Here is a 24,434-nt window from a genome sequence, read left to right as displayed (position 1 = left end):
GTACGAGGAGGAGGGTGAACCTCCACACTTGTAATAGAGCCAGAGAGGGGGAAAGAACTGGGCACAGAGACTGGAAAGGTAAAGTGCGGAGGTGGAAGAAGGGAAGGAAGGGGCAAAAAAGATTTGACCAATGTGGATTTTTTGGACTTCTGAGAAGTAGAGGGGCGATTGGTATAAGGTGTCGTACGAGGTCTTGTCGATACTGGGGCTTGTGAGGAAGGACGCGAATATGAGAGAACAGACCGAGTTGTAGTCGGGACGTCAGAGCCAAGGACAGCAAAAGGATTAGATGCCGGAGTGGCTATGGGAGGGGTAACTACATAGGAGGCTGCAGAAGATGGGACCCCAGAAGCAGGGGGGGGATGTTTTGAAACACGAGAATAAGAAACACAGGGTAGTCTTCCTTGGAGGCAGAGATGAGTAACTGCCATAGCATAAGGGAGACCTTCTGCCCCTTTGAGGCAATGGATTTCACGCTCATTTAAGTAGACCTGGCAACGGCGGGAGTACGAAGGGTGAGCTTCATTGCAATTAAGGCAAGATGGAGGTTGACTGCAAGATGTATTAGAATGGTCGTCGGCACCACAGACTGGGCATTCGGCTATAGATCTACAATATTTCGCTGGGTGACCAAAACGCCAGCAATTTCTACACTGTTGCGGTGTAGGGATCACCTTTCGAACTTGTAACCTATGTCCCGCGACAAACAGAGGACGGGAGTTCTCGGCTGTCGAAAGTTAATCGAGCCACATTGCAAGGGTAACGTCTCCGCCCACGGGCAAGAAGGACTTAAGTGTCGACTTTGAGGATTGGGAGATCCTGGAGTTCCAGCTGTTCGAGAATGTCATTGCCACATGACTGGAAATTCTGTTGGACTATGGTATGGGGTAGAATGACAGTACCACTACAAGAATTGAGAGAGAGATGTTTTTCAATAGTGATAGTAGTATCGATATGCGAAAGGAGAGAAAAATCATGAGCTTGGGTAGCATTCTGGACAGTGATGATGCGCATACCGCTTTTGAGAGCATGAAATGAAATATCTCTACCAACATGATGCAGGAGCGCTTTGCCAATACTATGGTCAGAAAGATAGGCAAAGAAGTCGGTCTTAAAGTAAAGAATTTAGTCCATTGTGTGGTCCACAACTGAGCGTGGAGAGGGAGTGCATGATGTGTCGGTCTTTTCCGAGTAGAATGGGAAGGTAACGAAGGAACATCATCAGGAGATTGATGTTGGCGTTTAGGAGTAGGACCGGAGTTGGTCCGTTGTGAACCGGGCTGGCGATTCGAAAATTGCCGTACCATAGAGGGAGAGGCCGGAAGCATAGTCAAAGGAGAGCAGAGGTCAGACAAATCGAAGGAGTCAGTTGAAGCCCCGGTACCTGAAGCAGGTGAGGAAACATCACCAGCAAGAGGTACAGGGGCATCAGGAGTGTCCGAAGAGTGGTCTATAAACAAGGCAGGGTCAGAATGGGGTGCGGTATCAAGGGACCCGGGGGTAGTGGGTTCATGGATTGGGTTCTCCATGGTTAGGTTACTCCTTTGCTTTTTGTTTTTAAGAGAAAAAAAAATAAAACTAAAAAAAGGAATAAAAAAGGGGGGAGTGGGGAGGAATAGTTCCCAGGAGGAATGAAAGGGCCGGAAATCTCCCTCCGCGCCCAAGAGGACCTCAGCACCGCTAGTAGCACAGATGCAGCATGGAACCCGTGCCATACCCTACCCTTCATGCCAGTAAACCAGCAATCCGGGATAGCAACCTCACATCTGTCGAGCTACCTCGGTGGACAAAAGAGAGGGCAGCCAGATATCCGCCACAAAGCATACCTCCTTCGGCCACCACCCCCGGAATCTGAAAGGTGGCTTCCAGAGATACACCCAAAGCTACACTCGGGGATACCGGAGAGGGATCAGGACATCCCCAGGCGATCCAGATTCCACGGCAAACTACGCCACCGCCAAGAACCTCAACGGAATGGAATGGAATGGACCCCGGTATCCTTTCCCCTACCTAGGAACTAGTGCGCCTGTGGGAGAAATCCCAAAGGCCAAAGAGAGGAAGGGCAAAAGGGAGGGGTGGGGAGGAGGAGGAAAGGAAAAAGGGGTTGGATGGGGAGGATGGGATAGGGAAGGGGGGATTGGGGGTAATTAGGTTCGGTCTGAGGAAGGAGACCGACAGGTCCAATTCCTCAGACCAAGAGCCTCTTCACCACAAGGAGCCCCCCTTGAAGAGGACAGGGTCTCAAAATAAAAGTTAAATAGCAGGAAGACACTTTTAATATTTCACTATTATAAATAACAGAAGCAACTTTATAACTTAGTTTAGGGTTAGTAAGACACTAAAAAACAACATAAATTAAACTTCATATTTATCATGCAATAAAATTTTTTTTAATTTTCTGAAGAATTTTTTTTTAAACGAATTGTGTACACCAAAATTTCTGCATTAATCAGCATTTGACAATCTTTCATTTTCCTGATCCTTCTGTTTTTTTCTGGATCTCTTCACGTAGTTTTTACCCCTCAGTCTTAACTTGTATTTTCGACCCTTATTCTTAATCACTTATCATATCTCGTCTGCGTAGCTAAAATATTTCTAGATCAATGTATAAAGGGTATCCGATACTTAACTTTCCCCGTCCCTCTCCCTCGTCTTTCGTTAGGTTCTACTACGGCTGTAAAATCCTTAGAATCTAAAGCTTTCTGTCTGGTCCCATCCTTTGGCATACTGTCAGTCACAATCTTCCGTAGCTTCCTGATCCTCTTGAGTCTCTCCATCCAGTTACTGGCTAGTGGAGCTCCAGTTCGATTTAGAGAGTCCCACATTGTTGAAGCAATCTGGAAAGTGAAAGTGTATTAAATTTCCTCCATAATCGTTAGCATTTTCACAGGAAAATAAAAAAAGAAATTGCTGTCATTTGGGCCTATGTCAACTGAAAAGCATGGAGTTTTAAGGCAAAAACCAGTATTAAATATTAGTCATGCATATAACCCCTATTAATTTTTAGCTAGTAATATCAATGTATGGCAAGTTTTAGCTAGTACTGTATATTAATTTTTAGCTGAGCCTATCAGTTTCTACAAATTATATGCACATTCTGCTACCTTTGTATTTTTTCTTGTTACGAAATACAAATTTGAGCTTAAAATATTTATATCATTTATCTCAAATTTCATTAGCAAAGTGATCGTCATTAAACCTATCTGAGCAATAATTTACAAAGGTAATAAACGCCACAAGCCCTATTTTTGTAAAGTGACTTAATTTTCCACTCACATTAGCATGCAGAGCAAGTTGTCTGACCAGGGCAGGAAGACTAGCGTCAGACACAAGTCTGGTAATTTCACCGCCAACAAACTCTTGGAGTTCAGGTTTACGCTGGATACTGACTCTGTTGATTCCGTGGTCTCCTGGAACCACTTCAACTACAACATAGTTAAATTGGCCCTGAAATAGAGAATTGTGTAATTAATTCAATATTGCGTAGTAATAATGTAACCCTGCATTTTCCACATGTAAATTATTACTAGATTAGTTATACAAATCCTTAGCTTACTGTATATTGGCTGTGGATCCAAATCTGTACAATGATTTGGCTCACTATTAATGTTCACATTAATGGGGAGAAGCGCTAAACTCGTAGGGAAGGGGGCGATTCAACTAAGCAATTAATGCCAATCCAATGAAAGAGAAGAGATTCAATGCCTTGGCTAAAGAACCTCTCGCCGGCCTCGAGGAACCTCCCTTGGTCACTCACAGGAACCATTAAGTGCTGGAGTTTTACAATATTTTTCCAACTATAGGTCAGAATTGTCAAATTCGGGTGCTAACTTGCGTGGGGGTTTTGCCAAAATTCGGAATGCTAGATAATGTGTACAGATATTAGACCACAAGTGGCAACTACAGAATACTTGTAATGCTTACTCTTATAGTGTTGATATCATAAGATTCACCACTGTCATTGTAAACAATGGTTACAAAGTCGTTGCCTATATGTCTCTTTTTCCCATTACAGTTTGGATCTGAATCTCTTGTTGGCATGACAGTTGCAATGTGGAATACAACCTGGAATAAATCCAATGGTCGATTAATGAGTTTCACAGTTCCAGAAGACAAAATAGGTTGGCACATTCTAAACGAGTCGACGGGAATTACAGATACTATCTAAATGGTATTTAAGTGTAGCTGAAATGAAATACATGGGTTCAAAACTAAAGATTAGGGTGCGTAAAATTCCTCAAAGTTTAGGAGGAAGTCCAAGAAGTGTGCCATAATTTTGAAATCAGTTTAAACATTTAAATTCTGCAAGGCATTTTAATATTCTACAAAGGTCGAAAGATGAGAATTTTTACTTAAATGTCTTAAACACGAGGGAAGACGCAACTTGGTTATATAAAATTTAGACTAACAATTTACAGAGTACAGATATAGCTACATTACAAAGATATGTCAGACTTGTGTAATTTGATTTAATGGCCCATGACTTCGAACTGATTATAAATATGAATTGCATAATTTTAACTGTTAATGCTAGCAGCAAATAGACTGATTTTATCTATTTAGACTGCTAAATAAGCTTTGGTTTCGAATTTCGAAATCTTTCAGACCAATCCAAATGAAAAGCCAGATATATTTCATTACAATTTTTTTTTTTTTTGTAGAGGGGCCGTGTATCACCTTATACTTCCTTATTACATTATGAAATTTCAAATATGTACAAAATGATAGAAGTTACTTTAGATTACCCGTTAACTAATCTAATGACATCTTTGTGGACAGTAGTCAAAGAAAGAGACCAAACCTGCGTATATACGTCTTGCCACACATGGACACATTCTCCATCTGTTCCTCCCTTGTCAAGACCACCAAGAAACAAATCCTCAGAGGCAGAGCTGAGTTTATATACTGATCCCAAACCCTGGAAAGAAACATTATGGGTTAGTGTACTTAAGTAGATTTAAGGCATTTCTACGTGTTATAGAGGAGGAACCCAACTTACAAGAATTTACTTATTTTTTTTTCCAATATCAGCACACAAGCACTATGGTGTTCAAACCACATACGTATTTGTACTGTGGCTCTGTGACTTAGTTTACAAGTGTTCAGTGTACAAGTGAGGATGTATGCAACTGAAGTTTATGTTGGGCACCTTCTCTAATTTGAGACTTTATACTAGTGTTTGAAAAAATATATCTAGGCGAAATGTAAAAAAACACTTTTTGAAGTGAGGTTGGCTTCGTGCGGTAGCTAAATTACTTTTCATTAACATGTTTCACTATACAAGCACAGACTAAAGTCCCTCCTTCCCCCCCCAGCTGGACTATCGTAATCACTACTACTACACACTAGGGCAGAGATCTGACATTTGATCAGTTTTATCCCCCGTCAAACTAAGGGTATTCATTCTTTACAGTTGGGTTATAATGTACCTACAAATTTATTTTTATAGGTTCCAAATATTTCCCATTAAGATGGATAAATCAGTAATGGGAGGGACAAAATTATTTTTTTTCCGCTATTCTTCAAGACCATCCAGTTACATACTTCTATTATGAACTAGGTTATCCATTGTTAATTGGGGGTCGAAAGTTGTATACAGAGCGTTAGGTTCAATCCAACATGTAGAGGTGCAAGTTTAATGGCGTCCCCCGAGGCTAACAACCTCAAGTATATAGTACTAACATTAAAGAAAACTGTAGAAGATATATTACCTAACATGAACCTGGTAGTGATTGATGCCTTATGCTCATGAGAGTTTAGGGCATCAATCAAAAAATGTCCACCTGAAGAATAAGTTTTAAGACATTTTAAATAAATTACATCAATAAATTATGTAGAGTATGAAGCTAAAGAATACAAAAAATACAGGGTTACAGTAAAGAAAATTTTTTCACAACAAACTATAAACTGACCATTTCGGATTATACATAATCCTTTCTCGTCATCCCCTTTCCCTTTTGTACCTAACCTAGAACAACTGTATATTAAATTGTGGAAAGAATCTTGAGAAGCTGACCAAGTATAAAGGCAGAGAAAGTAGCATTTAGTGATAGTTTCGTACATACAATTTTGACATGCATCCTTTTTTAAAAATAGTCGTCTTCCCCCCCCCCCCAATGATGAATGGTATACTCGCCATTTTTAATGGGATAGAACTTTAATGATATGTCTTACTTTTCTTGGATTCACCATACCTTCAAATCTATATATATACTAAATCTATATACTAAATTTGGTTCTTGCTGATTGATCCAAATCTCATTGTCTCACCTCTGATAAAATTTAGTTTGGTTAATGACTCAGTGAGCAAACATGCAAATAGGAAGTGAACATTAGTTACAAAAAGAACAAAACTAAAGTATTAAATGCTGGTTTAATGGCAAAAAAAAAATACTTAAGTAGCCATTTGCGCAAAGAAATTTACTATATTAATGAAAACTTGTACAAAATATGTAACTACATTCCATTATTTTCTACCACTGATTACATTACACTAATAAATTATCTTCATATTTCCATTACATTATGCCTCAGTAACGTGTAGGTCCAGAAGTGCTACGAAAAATACTTTTATTATTCTCGGCTAATATATGACAATGTTAATAGAACGTTAATAGAGTAAATTGTATGGCTGTACGAGTATTAAAAACTTGGTAACTAGTGTATTAACGAGGGGAAAAAAGTGACAGGGAGAATCATAAGATACAAATAAAATGCATCAACAGTAATGGGTAATTAAGTATTCCAACAAGAAGTAATTAATATTGACAAGGAAGGAGTCTGCAGGTATGACTATGAAGACGGTAGTTCGGAAACTTAAGAAAATAAACTAAAACTGACATTTCAAAATATTAAATCTAGCATTGCCGAAAACAATGAATATGTTAAAAAGAGAAGGGTGGTGACCAGTTTGGTACTAACAACCATCACTCTTGCTGAAGAAAGAGTAAATGAAGTAGTCCCCAAAATAAGCATTCTGAAGAACTCAAAACAGCGAAGACAAGATGAAACCAACAGGTCGACCCCACCACCACTCGGTATTAAGTATTTCATGTATACGAACTTCATTAAAGGGGAACATGAAAATAAAATGCTACATAGTTAAAGGTTAAAAGGCTCCTTAAACCCCTCAACCAACAAGATTTCACAATTATACACCAAAGAAAACTTGTTAAACTACTAGATTGTGTATGTATACTACGAACAGTACATAAACAGAATGAGCTACAAGAAGCACGTACTATAATTGAGGAAATACTGAATACTGAAGATAGGACACCAAGCACTATAATACTGTAGTGCAAATAGTCCATGATAACATCATTACCTCAATAAAATTAAAGTATCTGGAGGAGCCGAAGGTGTTCCTCAAAATTTCTTGTTCAGTTCTCTGTCCTTCGCCCACATACAGCACTCCTACTTTGTGAGTCTCCTGAGGCCTGATTAAATCTATTATTTTCAGTGCTCGTTGGATTTCTAAACTCTCCATCGGAAGTGGTAGTGCACGCTCACCAGGGTTTGCTAGTTGTCCGTGGTAAAGCAGCTGAAGAAACACATTACTGACGAGAAAATAAAAACTTATTGAAACGATTTGCACTAGTCTTAATTAGCCAACTGGGACCGAATTTCCAATATTTCGTTCATTACTATTAACATTACTGAAAAATAAAATAGATATACACACTACTGAAACACCATATACAATATTAAAGGCATCAAAGAGGGAGTGAGGCACTAGTATTTCAGGTTACTTGATGCGGAAGTGGACATGTGCTCTCCTTTCTTGGGTCAAACCTGAATACCTCTCATTCCCCCCTCCCCCCACAGGCGCTGTATGAGCCCCCTATGGATTTAGCGCTCCCGCATGAAAAAAAGGGGGGGGTTAGGCAGGAAAATTCTTAAAGTTTTGGAGGCTAAGGAAGTTTGACAGTTTTCCCTGACGACATTTTACGAAAGTGGTATATACAGGAGTGATACAAGGCTATTACAATGTATGCAAAATTGTTAGGAAAATACGATTATAATCATGGGGAGCGCTAAACCTGTAGGGATTATACAGCACCTGTGTGGGGGGAGGGATGGAAGGCATTCAGGCTTAATTCAGGGAACTTGAGCACATATTCAATTCCCCGGATCAAGAGCCCCTCACCAGCGTCAAGGAACCTTCCTTGAGAGGAAAATGCGAAGTTATAAGGAGTGTCTTGAAGGGAGCGGCAATGTTAAATCGGATGCCACAAGATCAGTACACTTTTTTTTTTATTAATTATGAAAAAGTTGCTGGAAGGACGAGGAAACAAATTTGCCGACCGATAAAATGTACAATATAAATCCCCATAGCATAAATCTGATGAATTGAGCAAATGGTGAATGCTGGATGAATTTCATGTACATTAATGTCAGGCCACGTAAGACTCAGAAAATATTATGTATCAAAAAGATGGAGATCTGGAACATCTGGAAAAATTGAGAACAGATCATGTAAATGAAATTGAGAAAATCTTACTACGCTGGCAAGTTATAAATATATATATGGAAAAATGTTAAGGCTAGTCACACCATATTAGGCCAAAATTAGAATGCTTCTGCTCTGATGCATTGGGTTTAATATAAAGCGAAATTTCACTAAAATGTGCATTTTCCCCATTTCAAAAAAAAATCCAGACAAGCCCGAGGGTCACGAAAAATGCCCATTTTATAAACATTAAACATTTGTTATGGCAGAGCAATTCAAGAAAAATAACTTCACTGCCACCACCTCTGGCTTCATCTCTAAACGTAGACTGACATCGTAATGCAGTCTAAACCATAACATACCCATCAAACATCTTAGTCCGGCAGCCACTTCTCAATTTATTGTTCAGTTTTAAATGTTCGGGTGTTCAATGTTTTTATTTGCAGTTTCATTATCCTGAGGCGTCCCTAATATAGGAAGACTGCTAACATGGAAGCAATAAAAAACTGGCACAGTATACACTGATAAGATGGCAGCCATGACAATGAATATGTTTTGTCCATTTCATACGAATTTTAGATAGTTCAAATGTCTAAACTTATGCTGTCTCATCCAGAGAAAAATAAGTTATAGAGTAAATAAAATATGAAATTCATTGTGCTAGAGAATGAGCAAGCCAAACTTTGCTTAAATGAAAATAAGGATTTAAAAAAGATTGCAGTGTAATGGTTTATATAGCTGCAAGCATTTTAATGTACCATGGAAACACAGGTGGAGGACTTACACATCTCAGTAGCCGACCAGTGATAATTCAAATTCTAAGTTTATTCTCTATAAGGATTACAATGCTGAGTTTACAGAATTTGGTTATTGTGTGGTTTACATATAGTAAAATACTAATTACAGAGTGTACCACTAGAACACCTAGCATGGCTAGGCATTTCGGGCAGACTTAGATTAATTCTTAACTTTAAAATATTACAAATTATGAGGTAAGTTGGTATTATGGCTAAGTGACTAAATACTAGTTCGTGAGTTTAGCAATGTGAATGCTTTTGTTTTGGCACAATACATAGTTTCACTATTGGAGTATCACAGGCCAACTTATGACTAGTTAGGATTCATTATTTTAAGATTGAGATTGATATTTCTGTTTATCAACCGCCCAGGGAGGTACTACCGTCCTGCCAAGTGAGTGTAAAACGAAAGCCTGTAATTGTTTTACATGATGGTAGGATTGCTGGTGTCCTTTTTTCTGTCTCATGAACATGCAAGATTTCAGGTACGTCTTGCTACTTCTACTTACACTTAGGTCACACTACACATACATGTACAAGCACATATATACACACCCCTCTGGGTTTTCTTCTATTTTCTTTCTAGTTCTTATTCTTGTTTATTTCCTCTTATCTCCATGGGGAAGTGGAACAGAATTCTTCCTCCGTAAGCCATGCGTGTTGTAAGAGGCAACTAAAATGCCGGGAGCAAGGGGCTAGTAACCTCTTCTCCTGTATATATTACTAAATGTAAAAGGAGAAACTTTCGTTTTTCCTTTTGGGCCACCCCGCCTCGGTGGGATACGGCCGGTGTGTTGAAAGAAAGAAATTTCTGTTTATGGTCAAATGGGCGAGTATGAACCACCAGGTGGTATTCGTGTAATTAGTTGACGGTGTATCAGGGAGATAAGATGTTTTCTAATGGTAGTTTTGAAGGTGATGAATGTGTCTGCAGTTTTAGAGTTTTCAGGTAGGGGGTTCATGATGCACCAACAGTCAAATGGCCTTATAAATCAAATTATCACTGCCCATTCTTTCCCCATGCCACTGATATTCAACATTTTCTGGGGACAATTACCTGGGTGTTATGCCTCTTTCAATTTCCTTGGGCGGCTCCTCTTCAGAGTCCCAGTGTTCGTCATGAGCCCTGCTGCTCGGAGAACGCATGTCAGAGATGGTGTATCCTCTGTCGCGTCTCACCCGGGGGGGAGATGACGGCCCAGCACCACTAGCCTGGGACACACTGCTGCTCCTACTTGTTCTTCCCTGCATAAAATTACTAGTTAAATACAATTCATGCATGATGATGTGCAGGTAACTGCAGTAGACAAAAATAATTATTCTTTCAGTAAACTATGCACAAATTTAACTGATTAATAGTATTTCTACATCGCAAAATATGTAATCATGAATTAGTAAAACTAACTAGGTATGTTTTTGAATTATTGCCCAACACTAGCCTGTTCAAAAATTAATTTCGTGAGCATTGTTTACTTCCATATTTTTTGACTAAGCAAAATTATGTATACGAACTAGTTAAAAAAAAAGACGTGCATTTTAAATTTGGGGAACAATTCACCACAATTTTCAGTGTCAATCACATAAATGAAGGACCTGTATTCCACTACTGAATTTTCAGGCCCCATTTGCCTGTGGCCAACAGATTTCATTAAGTACCTCAGCCTTTTGTTTCGCACTTTTTGTCTTGCATTGCTCCGTCAGCTCCTGCAGGTCAAATTCCCGAGTAGTCAATGTTGGCAGATTTTTCCCCGTCAGAGTCCATGATGAATCACCTATAGAAAATATGCAAGCATTAGCATCATGCAGAACAACCATCCTAATTAACTCTGCTTAGCCACAAGAACATTAAGAATCTTACGTAATATTTACAAATTAGACTGCCACGAGTTCAGCATTTCGCCTTTAACAGGTGTTAGCCACAAAGATTGTGTGATAATGTACACCGCTATTGAATGACAAGATATTGTTTTCCCTAATATTTAGCAAGATTTCTGAAATTAGAGAAAAACTTTCAGTTCCAATTGCTAATAAACAAATGGTAAACTTAGTTAAGTAGGTGCATTCATAACTGGGTTGTTCAGTCTCAAGATTTTATGGCTTAATCCCTTCAAGGGAGGTTCCTGAAGCACAGGTCAATTTCTAAGGAACTTAACCTGTAATGATTCCTTCAACTGACTTGAAATGTCTACCATTTCCCCTAGGCGTTGCATGACCTATTTAGAGCTCCCACATCAATGTAATAATTCTTATCTTCTCTCGAGTTTAGTTTCTTTGAAATGCAATTTTTTATATATGCTAGTATAATGAAAACTGCCATTTCCACTACCAATCGCAATGATACGGAAGCTGGAATACAATGTTACATCATAAGACTGCTATACCATAGGGAAATCATTACCAAAATCAGTTGGTCAGCACTGTTGATCTTGTACGACTGATGAGGGGAGGACCGAGCAAGTCTGACTGAAATGTCATCGTTATAAGTATATGTGTAGCTTATTGTGTATTGTACAAGTCCTAATACTATGACGTTCATTTATGGCAGGATTTTTTTTTTTATTAAAGCTGTATTAGATGAGAAATTCAGTTGTTGCTGTTACGGGTTATTTTGTCGAATTTTGATGCCTTTCTGTTGTGAATACTAATAAACCCTTTACCAGAGGAAGTGACAACTTCGGACCCGAAAATAGTTACTGATGACATTGAAACGCCCAAGACTCCACAGCTACGGTTATATAAAGTCCCGAAAGGATACTAATCGCTAACTCATTTAAAAGCACGAATGAACAGAGCAATCCACCACCTCCAAATTACAGTATTATTACTACCCCCACCCACCAGTTGGCTGTCTGACGGATATTTCCGCTTGTCTCCCGCACAAGCAGCCACACTGAACGACGGGGTCTTTCTGCTTGATCTTAGTGCGACGCCTAACAGCCCCTCCACTGCTTTCAAGTGGTAAACCTCTTTCACGTTCATCTGATTCCAATCTTGCAAAAGTATCTGTAGAATAAACCAAAAGATTAGCAGCAAATTTAACTAGAGAAATAGGACGAGGTAGCAACTCACTGCAGTAAAAAACTTAATACATTTCTTCATTAGCAAAGTTTTGCAGTGTTCGTAAGTGTTACTGACAGCAATTAAAGCAGCTTTATACACTTTCAGTCTTAAATCGTTTTCCTCAATTACTAGTCTAGCCTCACAATCTCATGAGGTGTCCATGATCCCTGTGTTGAACACACGCACTACTTTGTCACAGTAATTAAAATTTACATGCGCTTTCTCTTATTTTTTCTTAGTTTCCCCTTGAAAGCAGGATGACACCAAGAAAAACATTACTCATTCCTTAGGTAACTGAATAGGACAGACAGCTAGCTCACCTTCACTCTTTGTAAAGACTGGTGGCTCTAAATCTCTACCGGTTAAACTTTCCTCTGCCTGAAATTAAAATACAAAATTGTATGGGTCATACAGCTGCGATTAGGGATGTGCAAGAGTAAGGATTGATGGAGATCATGGAGTGGGGGTGAAAAATGGAGATCATGGAGAGTGGGTGAAAAATGGAAATCAAAGGGTTTGCAACATATTTCCATTAGACATCATTGTTAAATGTGGGTCGAGGTCAGTGTGTCAGGGCACCGTAGATGTTAAAAGTAAATTATGAAAGCTCTGATAGGACACTCTTAAATGCCAAACTGCCAAACTTAGTAGTGACCTAGTACTCCTGGCAGCCCTGGCTGAGGTGCCGAGTCTCTCCCCCAGTGATATTTATGCGATAGTTGTGTGCCAGATTCGTAAACCTGACAGTTACCTTGACCCAATAATGGTGGATAAATAGCTCGCAACCTAATTTGTTGCATTAACTAGAACAAATGCAATAGAACCTAGGTAGTAAGCTGGTAGACAGGAATCACCCAGGGAGGTGGTACTGTCTTGCCGAGTAAAACAAACCTGTAATTGTTTTACATGGTAGGATTGCTGGTGTCTGTCTCAAACATTCAAGATTTCGGGTACACCTTGCTACTTCTACTTACACTTAGGTCACACTGCATGCAAATATACACACACTACCTTTAGGTTTTCTACTTTCTTACTAGTTCTTGTTTATTCCTCTTATCTCCATGGGGAAGTGGAACAGAATTCTTCCTCTAAGCCATGCGTGTCTTAAGAGGCGACTAAAATGCCTGGAGCAAGGGGCTAGTAACCCCTTCTCCTGTATACATTAAAGTTTAAAAAAGAGACTAGTTTTTCTTTTTGGGGGCACCCTTCCTCGGTGGGATACGACCGGTTTGTTAAAAGAAATGCAAGAAATTTTTCAGTAGTAATCTAACTAGAAAGTTATTGCCAGTAGTTTCCAAGTAATTTAGGGAGTTTAAAACAGTTCCAGGAGGAACACCATTGCTGTAGACTGGTAGGCGACTAGATGACCAAGCGAAAGTGTTCATTCCTCTGCTCACAAGAAATGCTATTACCAGTGTTATGAAAGACAGGATATGGATAATCTAATTTCTCTATAGCTTGTAATACACTTCAGAAGTCAAAGAACTAATGACGAGGCTGCAGTGTGACAGCTATGAAGATTATGTACAACACTGCTGTGGAAAATGGTCAACTAGTAATTAATGTACTTAGAATCCTCTACGTTAAACCTACCGCGTACCCTGCATTCATCTGGGGAATTTGGAACCATCAATGCATATGGCTATAACATGTTAAAGAGTGTACTTAAGTCTGTAGTAGACAAACGAGCCTCTGGGAACAGAAGGGAGTAGCAGGTACCTTGAATTAATGTAACTTGCCAAGGGAGGAGTAAGATGCTTTGTGATCTTAAAGTAGAAGTAAGAGGCTGCAAAAGTAAATACGCTACTCTCCCTACTACGTCCCTGGCTATGATACTGGTTATACATTCTATATACAATACTGTAAACTTACACCTTGAACTGAAGAGGAAGGGAATGGAACAGACACTGAAGAGACAGGAAGTGGTGAACCAACCACCCTACGACCATGTGTTGAACCAGGCGTACCACGACTCTGGACGGATGAACCAGGCGTACCACGACCCTGGACGGATGAACCAGGCGTACCACGACCCTGGACGGATGAACCAGGCACACCACGACCCTGGACGGATGAACCAGGCGCACCACGACCCTGGACGGATGAACCAGGCGCACCACGACCCTGGACGGATGAACCAGGCGTACCACGACCCTGGACGGATGAACCAGGCGTACCACGACCCTGGACGGATGAACCAGGCGTACCACGACCCTGGACGGATGAACCAGGCGTACCACGACCCTGGACGGATGAACCAGGCGTACCACGACCCTGGACGGATGAACCAGGCGTACCACGACCCTGGACGGATGAACCAGGCGTACCACGACCCTGGACGGATGAACCAGGCGTACCACGACCCTGGACGGATGAACCAGGCGTACCACGACCCTGGACGGATGAACCAGGCGTACCACGACCCTGGACGGATGAACCAGGCGTACCACGACCCTGGACGGATGAACCAGGCGTACCACGACCCTGGACGGATGAACCAGGCGTACCACGACCCTGGACGGATGAACCAGGCGTACCACGACCCTGGACGGATGAACCAGGCGTACCACGACCCTGGACGGGTGAACCAGGCGTACCACGACCCTGGACGGGTGAACCAGGCGCACCACGACCCTGGAGTGGTGAACTAGGCGTACTACGACCACTTAGTGATAAATCAGTAAGTGATGAACTAGGCACTTTTCGACCAGGGAGTGAGGAACGAGGCACTCTACGACCAGTGTGTGGATCCCAGGTCTGTGCCCCTGACTGTGTAAATCTAGAACCTCTCAAGTCTGATTCTGAAAGGCTCAACGACTTCATAGATAAGATGCCGAAGGAAGAGTCTGAAACAGCAGCTTCGGGCGGGAGGGCAGCAGCACCTTCGGGCGGGAGGGCAGCAGCAGCTTCGGGCGGGAGCGCAGCAGCAGCTTCGGGCGGGAGGGCAGCAGCAGCTTCGGGCGGGAGGGCAGCCAGATTTCGTGGAAGTGATACAGGTATTGACTCTGGCTGGAGGTATGCCGATTCAGGCGAGATATAAACTGGGACCGGATCAAACCGAACAGATGGCTGACACCTTTCAGGACAGAAGTATGTCAAGGACCTCTCGGGTGATAAAGGCGTCAGGGAAGAATCGGACGATTCAGATATCAGGGTCGTTTCAGGCAAGAGGGGAGCCTGGGTGGCTTCAGGAGAGGCAGACGGCTCGGTCCCTTCAGCAGAGGCAGACGGCTCGGTCCCTTCAGCAGAGGCAGACGGCTCGGTCCCTTCAGCAGAGGCAGACGGCTCGGTCCCTTCAGCAGAGGCAGACGGCTCGGTCCCTTCAGCAGAGGCAGACGGCTCGGTCCCTTCAGCAGAGGCAGACGGCTCGGTCCCTTCAGCAGAGGCAGACGGCTCGGTCCCTTCAGCAGAGGCAGACGGCTCGGTCCCTTCAGCAGAGGCAGACGGCTCGGTCCCTTCAGCAGAGGCAGACGGCTCGGTCCCTTCAGCAGAGGCAGACGGCTCGGTCCCTTCAGTAGAGGCAGACGGCTCGGTCCCTTCAGTAGAGGCAGACGGCTCGGTCCCTTCAGTAGAGGCAGACGGCTCGGTCCCTTCAGTAGAGGCAGACGGCTCGGTCCCTTCAGTAGAGGCAGACGGCTCGGTCCCTTCAGTAGAGGCAGACGGCTCGGTCCCTTCAGTAGAGGCAGACGGCTCGGTCCCTTCAGTAGAGGCAGACGGCTCGGTCCCTTCAGTAGAGGCAGACGGCTCGGTCCCTTCAGTAGAGGCAGACGGCTCGGTCCCTTCAGTAGAGGCAGACGGCTCGGTCCCTTCAGTAGAGGCAGACGGCTCGGTCCCTTCAGTAGAGGCAGACGGCTCGGTCCCTTCAGTAGAGGCAGACGGCTCGGCCCCTTCAGTAGAGGCAGACGGCTCGGTCCCTTCAGTAGAGGCAGATGGCTCGGTCCCTTCAGGAGAGGCAGATGGCTCGGTCCCTTCAGGAGAGGCAGATGGCTCGGTCCCTTCAGGAGAGGCAGATGGCTCGGTCCCTTCAGGAGAGGCAGATGGCGTAGTTTCAGGAGAGGCAGACAGCGTAGTTTCAGGAGAGGCAGACAGCGTAGTTTCAGGAGAGGCAGACAGCGTAGTTTCAGGAGAGGCAGATGTCTCGATCGTTCCAGTAGCGGCAGAGGCCTGGGTCGTTTCAGCTGGAAAAGTTTCCAGAGGATTGATCATTCGAGGGGTGACTGACAGCGCTGTCAAAACTTTCAAATCAGTTAGAAAAAAATATGGTTAGTCTGGACAAACTGATTTTTAACACTAAATTTTAAACTTTTTTTTATTTTTTTTAGAATTTAATGTATTCAGCTCACCCCTCCCAACAAACTTAATTTACGAATGGCTCTATTTATCCAAATTTATTAGTGTATTTAGTCATTAAGACTCACTTTGCCTTAGATGCGCCCGAATCGTAGGTTGCGTGTAACTTATTGTATAATATTACACATGTACCCATCTGCTACCAGTGTTACATTATCCTAGTGGTAAATATACTTGTCAGTGAGCGGCAGGGAAGTGACAAGTTTACAGGCCAAACAGAAGAGGCTAGTGCCACCTTATTGAACAGTAAAAATTAAAAAAAAAAATATGAAATTAAGATTGCGAGGGAATCAGATCAATATCAATGTTTCCTGTAATGATCTGTATATTTCGATCTCAGAAAGGGATCGAAATATACAGATCAATTAATCTTCCGAGTGTACATGGATTATTACTGAGCACTGACAAGAGTTCATTATACTTTAGTTATCCATGTAGCAATAAGATTAGGGACAAAGATAAGCTGACTTGAATGTAACTCAAGTTAGCTTACGCTAATGAAAAATGTGCAGTATTGTCAACACTCATTTCCTTTGCTTTTACACAAGAGGATACGAACGAAATACCAGATAATTATACCAGTTAGGAGGAAAATTATGCAGTACTAGTCACTAGTGACACTGTCTTTCAAGTAGTTTGGATCAGGTAAATACCAAGTCCACAGGTCCTGGTTACCAGTTTTCACGTGTTCTAAAGGAATGGCAGCAGCGGCTTCTTAATAAACCATCAGATAGTATCTTCCACACATTACATTCATGCATCATACTCTGGTAATAAGCTTTAAGCCATCCACAAATACTATACAAACTGAACTTCACAAAAAATTCTAAATCACCAATATACAGTGTTTTGTCGAAGAAAATTCCTTAACCTAATAGAAAAAAAAAAGTTATTTAAAGTTTTATGAAGTCTAACCATGTTTCAAGCCTCTCCTCGGAAGGCAGATGTCTTCACACACTTCACAAAATCCGCTTTTCAGAGCATATTGAGTACAGCCTGACGTCGAAATGGTTATTATTTTGTATCCGACTATCCATGTTTTAGTTCGACCTCCTTCCATGACGCTTCTGAAATTTAAACTCCAATATATTCTGGAAAAGTGGAGGGAGGGACGGGGGGGGGGGGGGAAGGGGCGATGATTCATGTTAGGCGTTAATAATTATGGGAAGAAATCACAGTGCTTGAGAAAACATACGAAAAGTAAAGGTTGGGTTTTATGTACATTTATTGTGTGCACACCCGCCAACACCACCCGCCAACACCACCCACCAACACCACCCACCAACACCACCCACCAACACCACCCACCAACACCACCCACCAACACCACCCACCAACACCACCCACCAACACCACCCACCAACACCACCCACCAACACCACCCACACATTTCACTTCAACATTTACTATAGCTAATAAACTTGGAATCCCTGGATTGCTTGAGTTTACCGACAGTTTACATCAGGTCGGTATCAAATTTACAACTTACATCACTAGTGTAGAAGGAAGCTTCGCATTTTGAGCCGTGAAAAAATGAAATGTCCTAAGTATTTCCTGTAAAATACCTGGAGAATGTTTATTATAACTAAAAAAAAAAAAAGGGGGGGGAGGGGACTTTGGGTTGATTGTTAGGTCGTAATGCCTATTTGCCAATTTTATTTAATTTTGGAAAATTTGAAGGGCTGTTTTCCCATGCAATAACTGGTGAATGTGTCACCCGATCAGCTTTAAACCTAAAACTCCGATAACGCGACTTCTCAACATTTGACTATTGTTCCGTTATAACTAGAATGATTCGTCTGATCGTCTTTGAACTTTCAAAACTGGTGCATCTTACTGTGTACTAGGTTTGAATATTTTGGGCTGTGTAGTAACCTGCCATTTTCATTGAAGAATTGAGTACAGTATTAGTTTCCACGAGATATGGAATGGTATAACGTAGTGATTCAACCTTCTCTAAACCCACACCAAGAAAATGTTTGATTACTGTAGCAACCACTATGTAAATGGTGTCATATGAAGATTAAGTCAAATATGCAATATTTATGATAAATCTTTTATTCTGCATTTTAATGAAGGTAAAAACCTGGAATATCTAAAACCGAAATGTCGTCTCTCGCCCTTGGGGTGTGCCCCCCCCCCACCCCAGGTTGGGAACCCCTGGTATAACAAGTTGCAATGGGTGAAATCATTGTGTTAATAAGAAAATGTAATTTTCAACGGCTTGGAGAAGTGCAGAAGCTGAGGAATGAAAATCTCCAAGCCGTTGAAAATTACATTTTCTTATTAACCCAATGATTTCACCCATTGCAACTTGTTATACCAGGGGTTATACCAGTGCAGAAGCTGAGGAATGAAAATAGTAAATAATGTGTATAAGAAATGTGAAGTAAACAAGAGTAATTTCACTACTGCACTCTCCTAAAGCAAAGTACAAGAGTGTATATGGAATATCTATCAGTAGTGATGTACAAGATGGTGCAGCATATGAGTATTTTAAATTTGTAAGCTTTTCGCCAGTTAGTGGTTATCTATACAAGGACAATGTGAAGAATAGAACTATATACGAAGGATGAGGTAGTCAGTCCCTCAACCCTGGAAGCTGAGGGACTGATTACTTTATCTTTTGTATATAGTTCTACATTCTTTTATGTCCTTTTGTAGATGAAGTCAATAGATTGCGAAAAGTCTACAAATTTAAGATACTCAGAGGCTTCACAAGTGTCTTCCTTCAATTGTGGTGAAAGGATTTAACAATCAGGTCTGAAAATTAAGGATTTTCGAAGTCACTTCTGGAAAGGAAAGCCCATGTGACCACAAAAATCATTTAAACAAAGCAGAAAATGTCTTTCAATTATTTTTTATGATGCTAATCCATTTTAGACATTAAAAAAAAAAATATCAAAAGTCCAGCTTTCAACTGCATTTATAACTTCATGGACATACATTTATCTGTACATATCTGCTGGTTGCTCAAAGAAAATATTTTAGTACGTTACCCTTTTGTATAAGGTGAACACACTCCATCTGTACACCTTGACATTAAGTCGATACAGGTATCTCTCAAGTCATTGAAATAGTCTATCATATCCTGTGCTTTCTTCAATTCCTCTTCCCTCTCCTTGGCCTGAATTTTCTTGGCTTTGGCTTTCACCTGTAAAATATTAATGGCTAAAGTAAAACAATGAAAGTTACAGTACTGTGGCGGTCACAATTCACAACCGAGAAACTCAAGATGGAAAAGAATACTTCAGTCCAGCCGTGACTTACCAAGCAGCAGCCTTGATGATGATCCAGGATGGACAGATTAAGTTTAATCTCAGATAAACATTGCAGTACATTATGGTAGCAGATTTTAAAGGCACAGCTGCAAAACTAAATCTTGTACGTATTTATCGAACCTTGCGGCAAACGGTTATAACAAAATTCTAATCGAAAGCTGAAATGAACTCAAAATTAAGTAGGGGAACCAGGGTAAGTGATCCAAAATTTAAATCTACTGGGTAACAGGCTCAAAAATTGCACAAATTATTTAACAAGCGAGGCAAATAATGAAAATTATATTTTTTAGTACATACTTTTCAGCTTTTATGACTATTCTCCATACAAATGGATTGAATAAACTATTTTGAGTTTGAATGTTCCTTGTGTTCTCCGGATTCTGTGGACTTTCAAGTCTAGTGGGTAATTTCGCTGTACACACTTGCTTTGGGCTAATACCCAATAAAGCTCACCGACCTTTGACGGTAGAACATTGGAGTGTTAATTTACAAACTGCTGTTCGAGCCCCTCGTCCACTCTTCTGTTTATTCACTGAAAGCAATAATCATTAACAATTAGTAACTGGTACAACTGGCAAACTCTTGTCGACTCTGTGGTAGAATTGGTAAGGCGAGGCTGTGGTCAGTATGCATGCTGGAATTACAAGTTGAGTCGACACACTCCTGAGGGCCTCTTGTTACTGTGCCTGAGTAGATGGTAGTGAAAGGTTTTAGCTATGATGACACTTGCTGCATCATAACGTTTAGCAGCTGTAATATTAGTACTGGTTTTAAAAGTCCAAAACTTTCGTCACTACTGTAGTGTCCCAGTCCAAAGCACATCACAGGTCAGCATTTCAGTCCAGGGGCACATCACAGGTCTTACAGAGAAGTTAGGGACCCTTTACGACTCGAGAATTAAGATAGTTTATAGCAGTGGTCACAGATCTGGCTATGGAGGCGTTGATCCGCGAAACCTCCTCCAGGTACACTCCAGGTAGTAGTACCTTTGGCTCACAGCCGAGGTACTGGCATTCTACCCCAGGAGACTCGAGAAGTGGGCGAGGGTGTATACACAAGTTGACCCCCTTCCCCCAATCTCTGTTCACTTAAAATAGTTCTGTGGGTGACAGCTGACTGTTTTGATCCCATCCTAGGGGTAAGTGTACCTTAAAGAAAGTTGATCTTTGAAATGTGTTAAGTAGGGTAACAGCTAAGCCTATAAGATAAATTTTAAATGCTAGTGTTGAAAGAACGACGGACGCAAACTTCACCTTCCATTCTACACACCTGTTTTAGTGCAAGTATCACTGGGCTTGTCAACAGTTATTTGTGTAGCATTACACATTTCCTGGTAACATTTATAGGCAGGCTTTCTGGCCAAAGCAAGTCACGTGACCTACCCTTCACACAGGCCTCTACCTCAGACTACCAGCCATAGCAGGTGTGCAAACCTGACAGGTTGGGTTAATCTTTTTAACATATCACTACAAACTGGCATAGTGCCTGATAAGTGGAAAATGGCAAATGTAATACCTATTTACAAGGCAGATAACAGGTCCTTGGCTTCGAACTATAGACCAATAAGCCTTACCTCCATAGTGGGAAAATTTATGGAATCAATAATTGCCGAAGCAATTCGTAGCCATCTTAATAGGCACAGTTTGATTAATAAATCTCAACACGGTTTTACAAAGGGACATTCCTGTCTTACGAATTTACTAACTTTTTTCACTAAGGTGTTTGAGGAGGTAGATCATGGTAATGAATATGATATTGTGTAGATGGACTTCAGTAAGGCTTTCGATAAAGTTCCACATCAGAGGCTATTGAGGAAACTTAGGCACACGGAATAGAATTTTTTTCCTGGGTAGAGGCATGGCTGACAAATAGACAGCAGGGAGTTTGCATAAACGGGGAGAAATCAGAATGGGGGCACGTCACAGGCGGTGTTCCTCAGGGGTCAGTGTTGAGAATAAATAGCGACATAAGCAAATTTGTTGATGACGCCAAAATAGGCCGTCCAATTCATTCTAATGAGGACACTAGAACACTCCAGGATGATTTGAATAGACTGATGCAATGGTCGGAGAAGTGGCAGATGCAGTTTAATATTGACAAATGCAAAGTTCTAAATGTTGAACAGTTAAATAACCATGCCACATATAAACTAAATAATGTAGATCTTAATACTACCGATTGCGAAAAGGATTTAGGAGTTCTAGTTAGCAGTAATCTAAAACCAAGACAACAGTGCATTAGTGTTCGCAATAAAACTAACAGAATTCTTAGCTTCATATCTAGAAGTATAAATAATAGAAGTCCTCAGGTTGTTCAACTCTATATATCCATGGTTAGGCCTCATTTAGACTATGCTGCTCAGTTCTGGTCACCGTATTACAGAATGGATATAAATGCTCTGGAAAACGCACAGAGGAGGATGACAAAGATAATCCTATGTATCAGAAATCTTCCCTATGAGGACAGACTGAGGGCTATGAATCTGCACTCTCTCGAAAGGCGTAGAATTAGGGGGGATATGATCGAGGTGTATAAATGGAAAACAGGAATGAATAAATAAAGGGGATGTAAATAGCATGCTGAAAATTTCCAGCCAAGACAGGACTCGCAGCAATGGTTTTAAGTTGGAAAAATTCAGATTCAGAAAGGATATAGGAAAGCACTGGTTTGGTAATAGAGTTGTGGATGAGTGGAACAAACTCCCGAGTACAGTTATTGAGGCTAAAACGTTGTGTAGTTTTAAAAATGGGTTAGATAAATACACGAGTGGGTGTGGGTGGGTGTGAGTTGGACCTGACTAGCTTGTGCTGCTGGGTCTGGTGCCGTGCTCCATCCTTGAGTGGAGGTGACCAGACTGGGTGAGTCATTGGGCTTATCCCGGGGGATGGGTCATTAGGCTAATCCGGGGGGGGGGACATGAACCTGCTCCGCATGAGTCAGTAGGCCTGTTGCAGTGTTCCTTCTTTATGGTCTTATGTTAACTTTTTTTCCTCCCACCATCGCTCCTGTAAAGAACCCCCGTAACATACTAATTCCTCGACATTGCAATGTAAGATAACTATTCACTAATTGTAGAAGCCTCCAATTGTGCGCTCAACCACTAAATATATTACAGAACTTAAATAGTTACTTATCACTTAAAATGAATATCCTACTTTCACAGCTGCTGCCCTTCTCTTCTAATGGAAATATTCACCACTTTTTTTTTTTAGGGGGGGGGTTGTCGTTTACCTTGGTCATGATCTTCAAAAGATTCAAATAATTTAACTACCTTACAAAAAATTATAAACACTTACTTTTGTTTTTTTCTTATCTGTGGAACTCGAAGTTTTCATGGACGTCACTTCACTTAGAATCTGGTCTAAACCCTGGCAATATATGAACGATTTGAAAGAACATTCAATGAAACAAATTGAAAATGGTACGTAAATACAAATTTTATTAGAGAAACTCAGAACTATGCAATTCTTCGTACCAAATGAACTATTTTTAAACACCACATAAGTACAAGAAAATGTGAGAGGACGCAGTCTAGCAACAAGACCAGGACGACCAACAAATGATCTGTCAAGTTTTTAAACGTAATGATCAGCTTCATGAGTCAGAACAGGTTAGGCCAAAACTAATATGAAGCAGTTGTACAGTGCTGCATATTAATTCTTTGTCTTTATGAAATTAACTTCCTCTTCACCTGTGTATTTCTAACTTCCACGAACCTGGCAAGTCTCTGGGTTGGAAAGTTCCGTATATTGATTCCAAGTTGATCTAACCAGGATAAAGGGTATTCCAGTATAAACTAAGTATATAGCTTTGAAATACTGATTCTGGGAGGACCTTACCTGAGTTATGAAGCTTACAAAGTCCTTCCTAAATGCCACTCTACACTTGATAAACCACATAGCAATGACACGGTAGGCCAGGGAGATTATGTAGTAGTTGAACTTCTCAGGATTGGTATAAGATAAAGCAATGGCAAAGGCTTCCTTGTAATGTTCTGTCACAAAGTTGCAATATACATTGGGAAAGTGCAGGAGAGCTGAAAAGAAATTTTTCGAAATTAAACTGCAAAAAGTAATACATCTGATATGTACTTCTATCAGCACAGAGAACTTTCATATATTACGTTCATCTGTTAGCAATATTTGGCCACTTTAGTTTCGCAAGCAAGCTTCACAATTTTGCGTTAGGTATCAGTCTAAAAAATTATGTAACTTAACACACGAATACAATGTATTTACTTGAAAGGAATTCCATCATTGCCCGGGAATTAGAGACAGTGGCAGAGATCCTGGCGAAGCTGAAGATCACTTTATTGATGACCTTAACCATGGAGGCTTCCATCTCTAAGAGACACAGTGTTATAGAACTCACACACAACGGTCCTGAAATCTTGTTTATTATACCATTCTGTAAACATCCAATTATCTGAAAGAAATTCGTACCATCAATATCAAAATATAGAAAGTATTATCTTCGCTTTGATTCTAAAATAGC

The 24,434-nt window shown here is 41.1% G+C and overlaps 1 protein-coding gene across 2 annotated transcripts in view; it reads right to left on the bottom strand.

The window, feature by feature from the left end:
* Window positions 1–2,260: 2,260 nt before the first annotated feature.
* Window positions 2,261–24,434, bottom strand: part of LOC128702835 (tuberin-like) — a 61,398-nt gene continuing 39,224 nt past the window's right edge. For both annotated transcript variants that reach the window (XM_053797259.2, XM_053797260.2), the window contains exons 16-30: window positions 24,179–24,365; window positions 23,780–23,976; window positions 23,237–23,308; window positions 19,659–19,813; window positions 17,575–17,726; window positions 14,182–16,487; window positions 12,630–12,687; window positions 12,088–12,252; window positions 10,906–11,021; window positions 10,307–10,494; window positions 7,328–7,559; window positions 4,802–4,918; window positions 3,925–4,065; window positions 3,277–3,447; window positions 2,261–2,837 (exon numbers count right to left, since the gene is read on the bottom strand). In XM_053797259.2, coding sequence (XP_053653234.2) covers window positions 2,601–2,837; window positions 3,277–3,447; window positions 3,925–4,065; window positions 4,802–4,918; window positions 7,328–7,559; window positions 10,307–10,494; window positions 10,906–11,021; window positions 12,088–12,252; window positions 12,630–12,687; window positions 14,182–16,487; window positions 17,575–17,726; window positions 19,659–19,813; window positions 23,237–23,308; window positions 23,780–23,976; window positions 24,179–24,365 — 4,494 coding nt within the window. In that variant the 3' untranslated portion in view covers window positions 2,261–2,600. The remainder of the gene's footprint in view (window positions 2,838–3,276; window positions 3,448–3,924; window positions 4,066–4,801; window positions 4,919–7,327; window positions 7,560–10,306; window positions 10,495–10,905; window positions 11,022–12,087; window positions 12,253–12,629; window positions 12,688–14,181; window positions 16,488–17,574; window positions 17,727–19,658; window positions 19,814–23,236; window positions 23,309–23,779; window positions 23,977–24,178; window positions 24,366–24,434) is intronic.

The sequence above is a fragment of the Cherax quadricarinatus genome, chromosome 82 (genome assembly GCF_038502225.1).
Source record: "Cherax quadricarinatus isolate ZL_2023a chromosome 82, ASM3850222v1, whole genome shotgun sequence".
Taxonomy (NCBI): Eukaryota; Metazoa; Arthropoda; class Malacostraca; order Decapoda; family Parastacidae; genus Cherax; species Cherax quadricarinatus.
The sequence above is the reverse complement of the archived record's forward strand: the minus strand, read 5'-3'. Positions and strand labels throughout refer to the sequence as shown.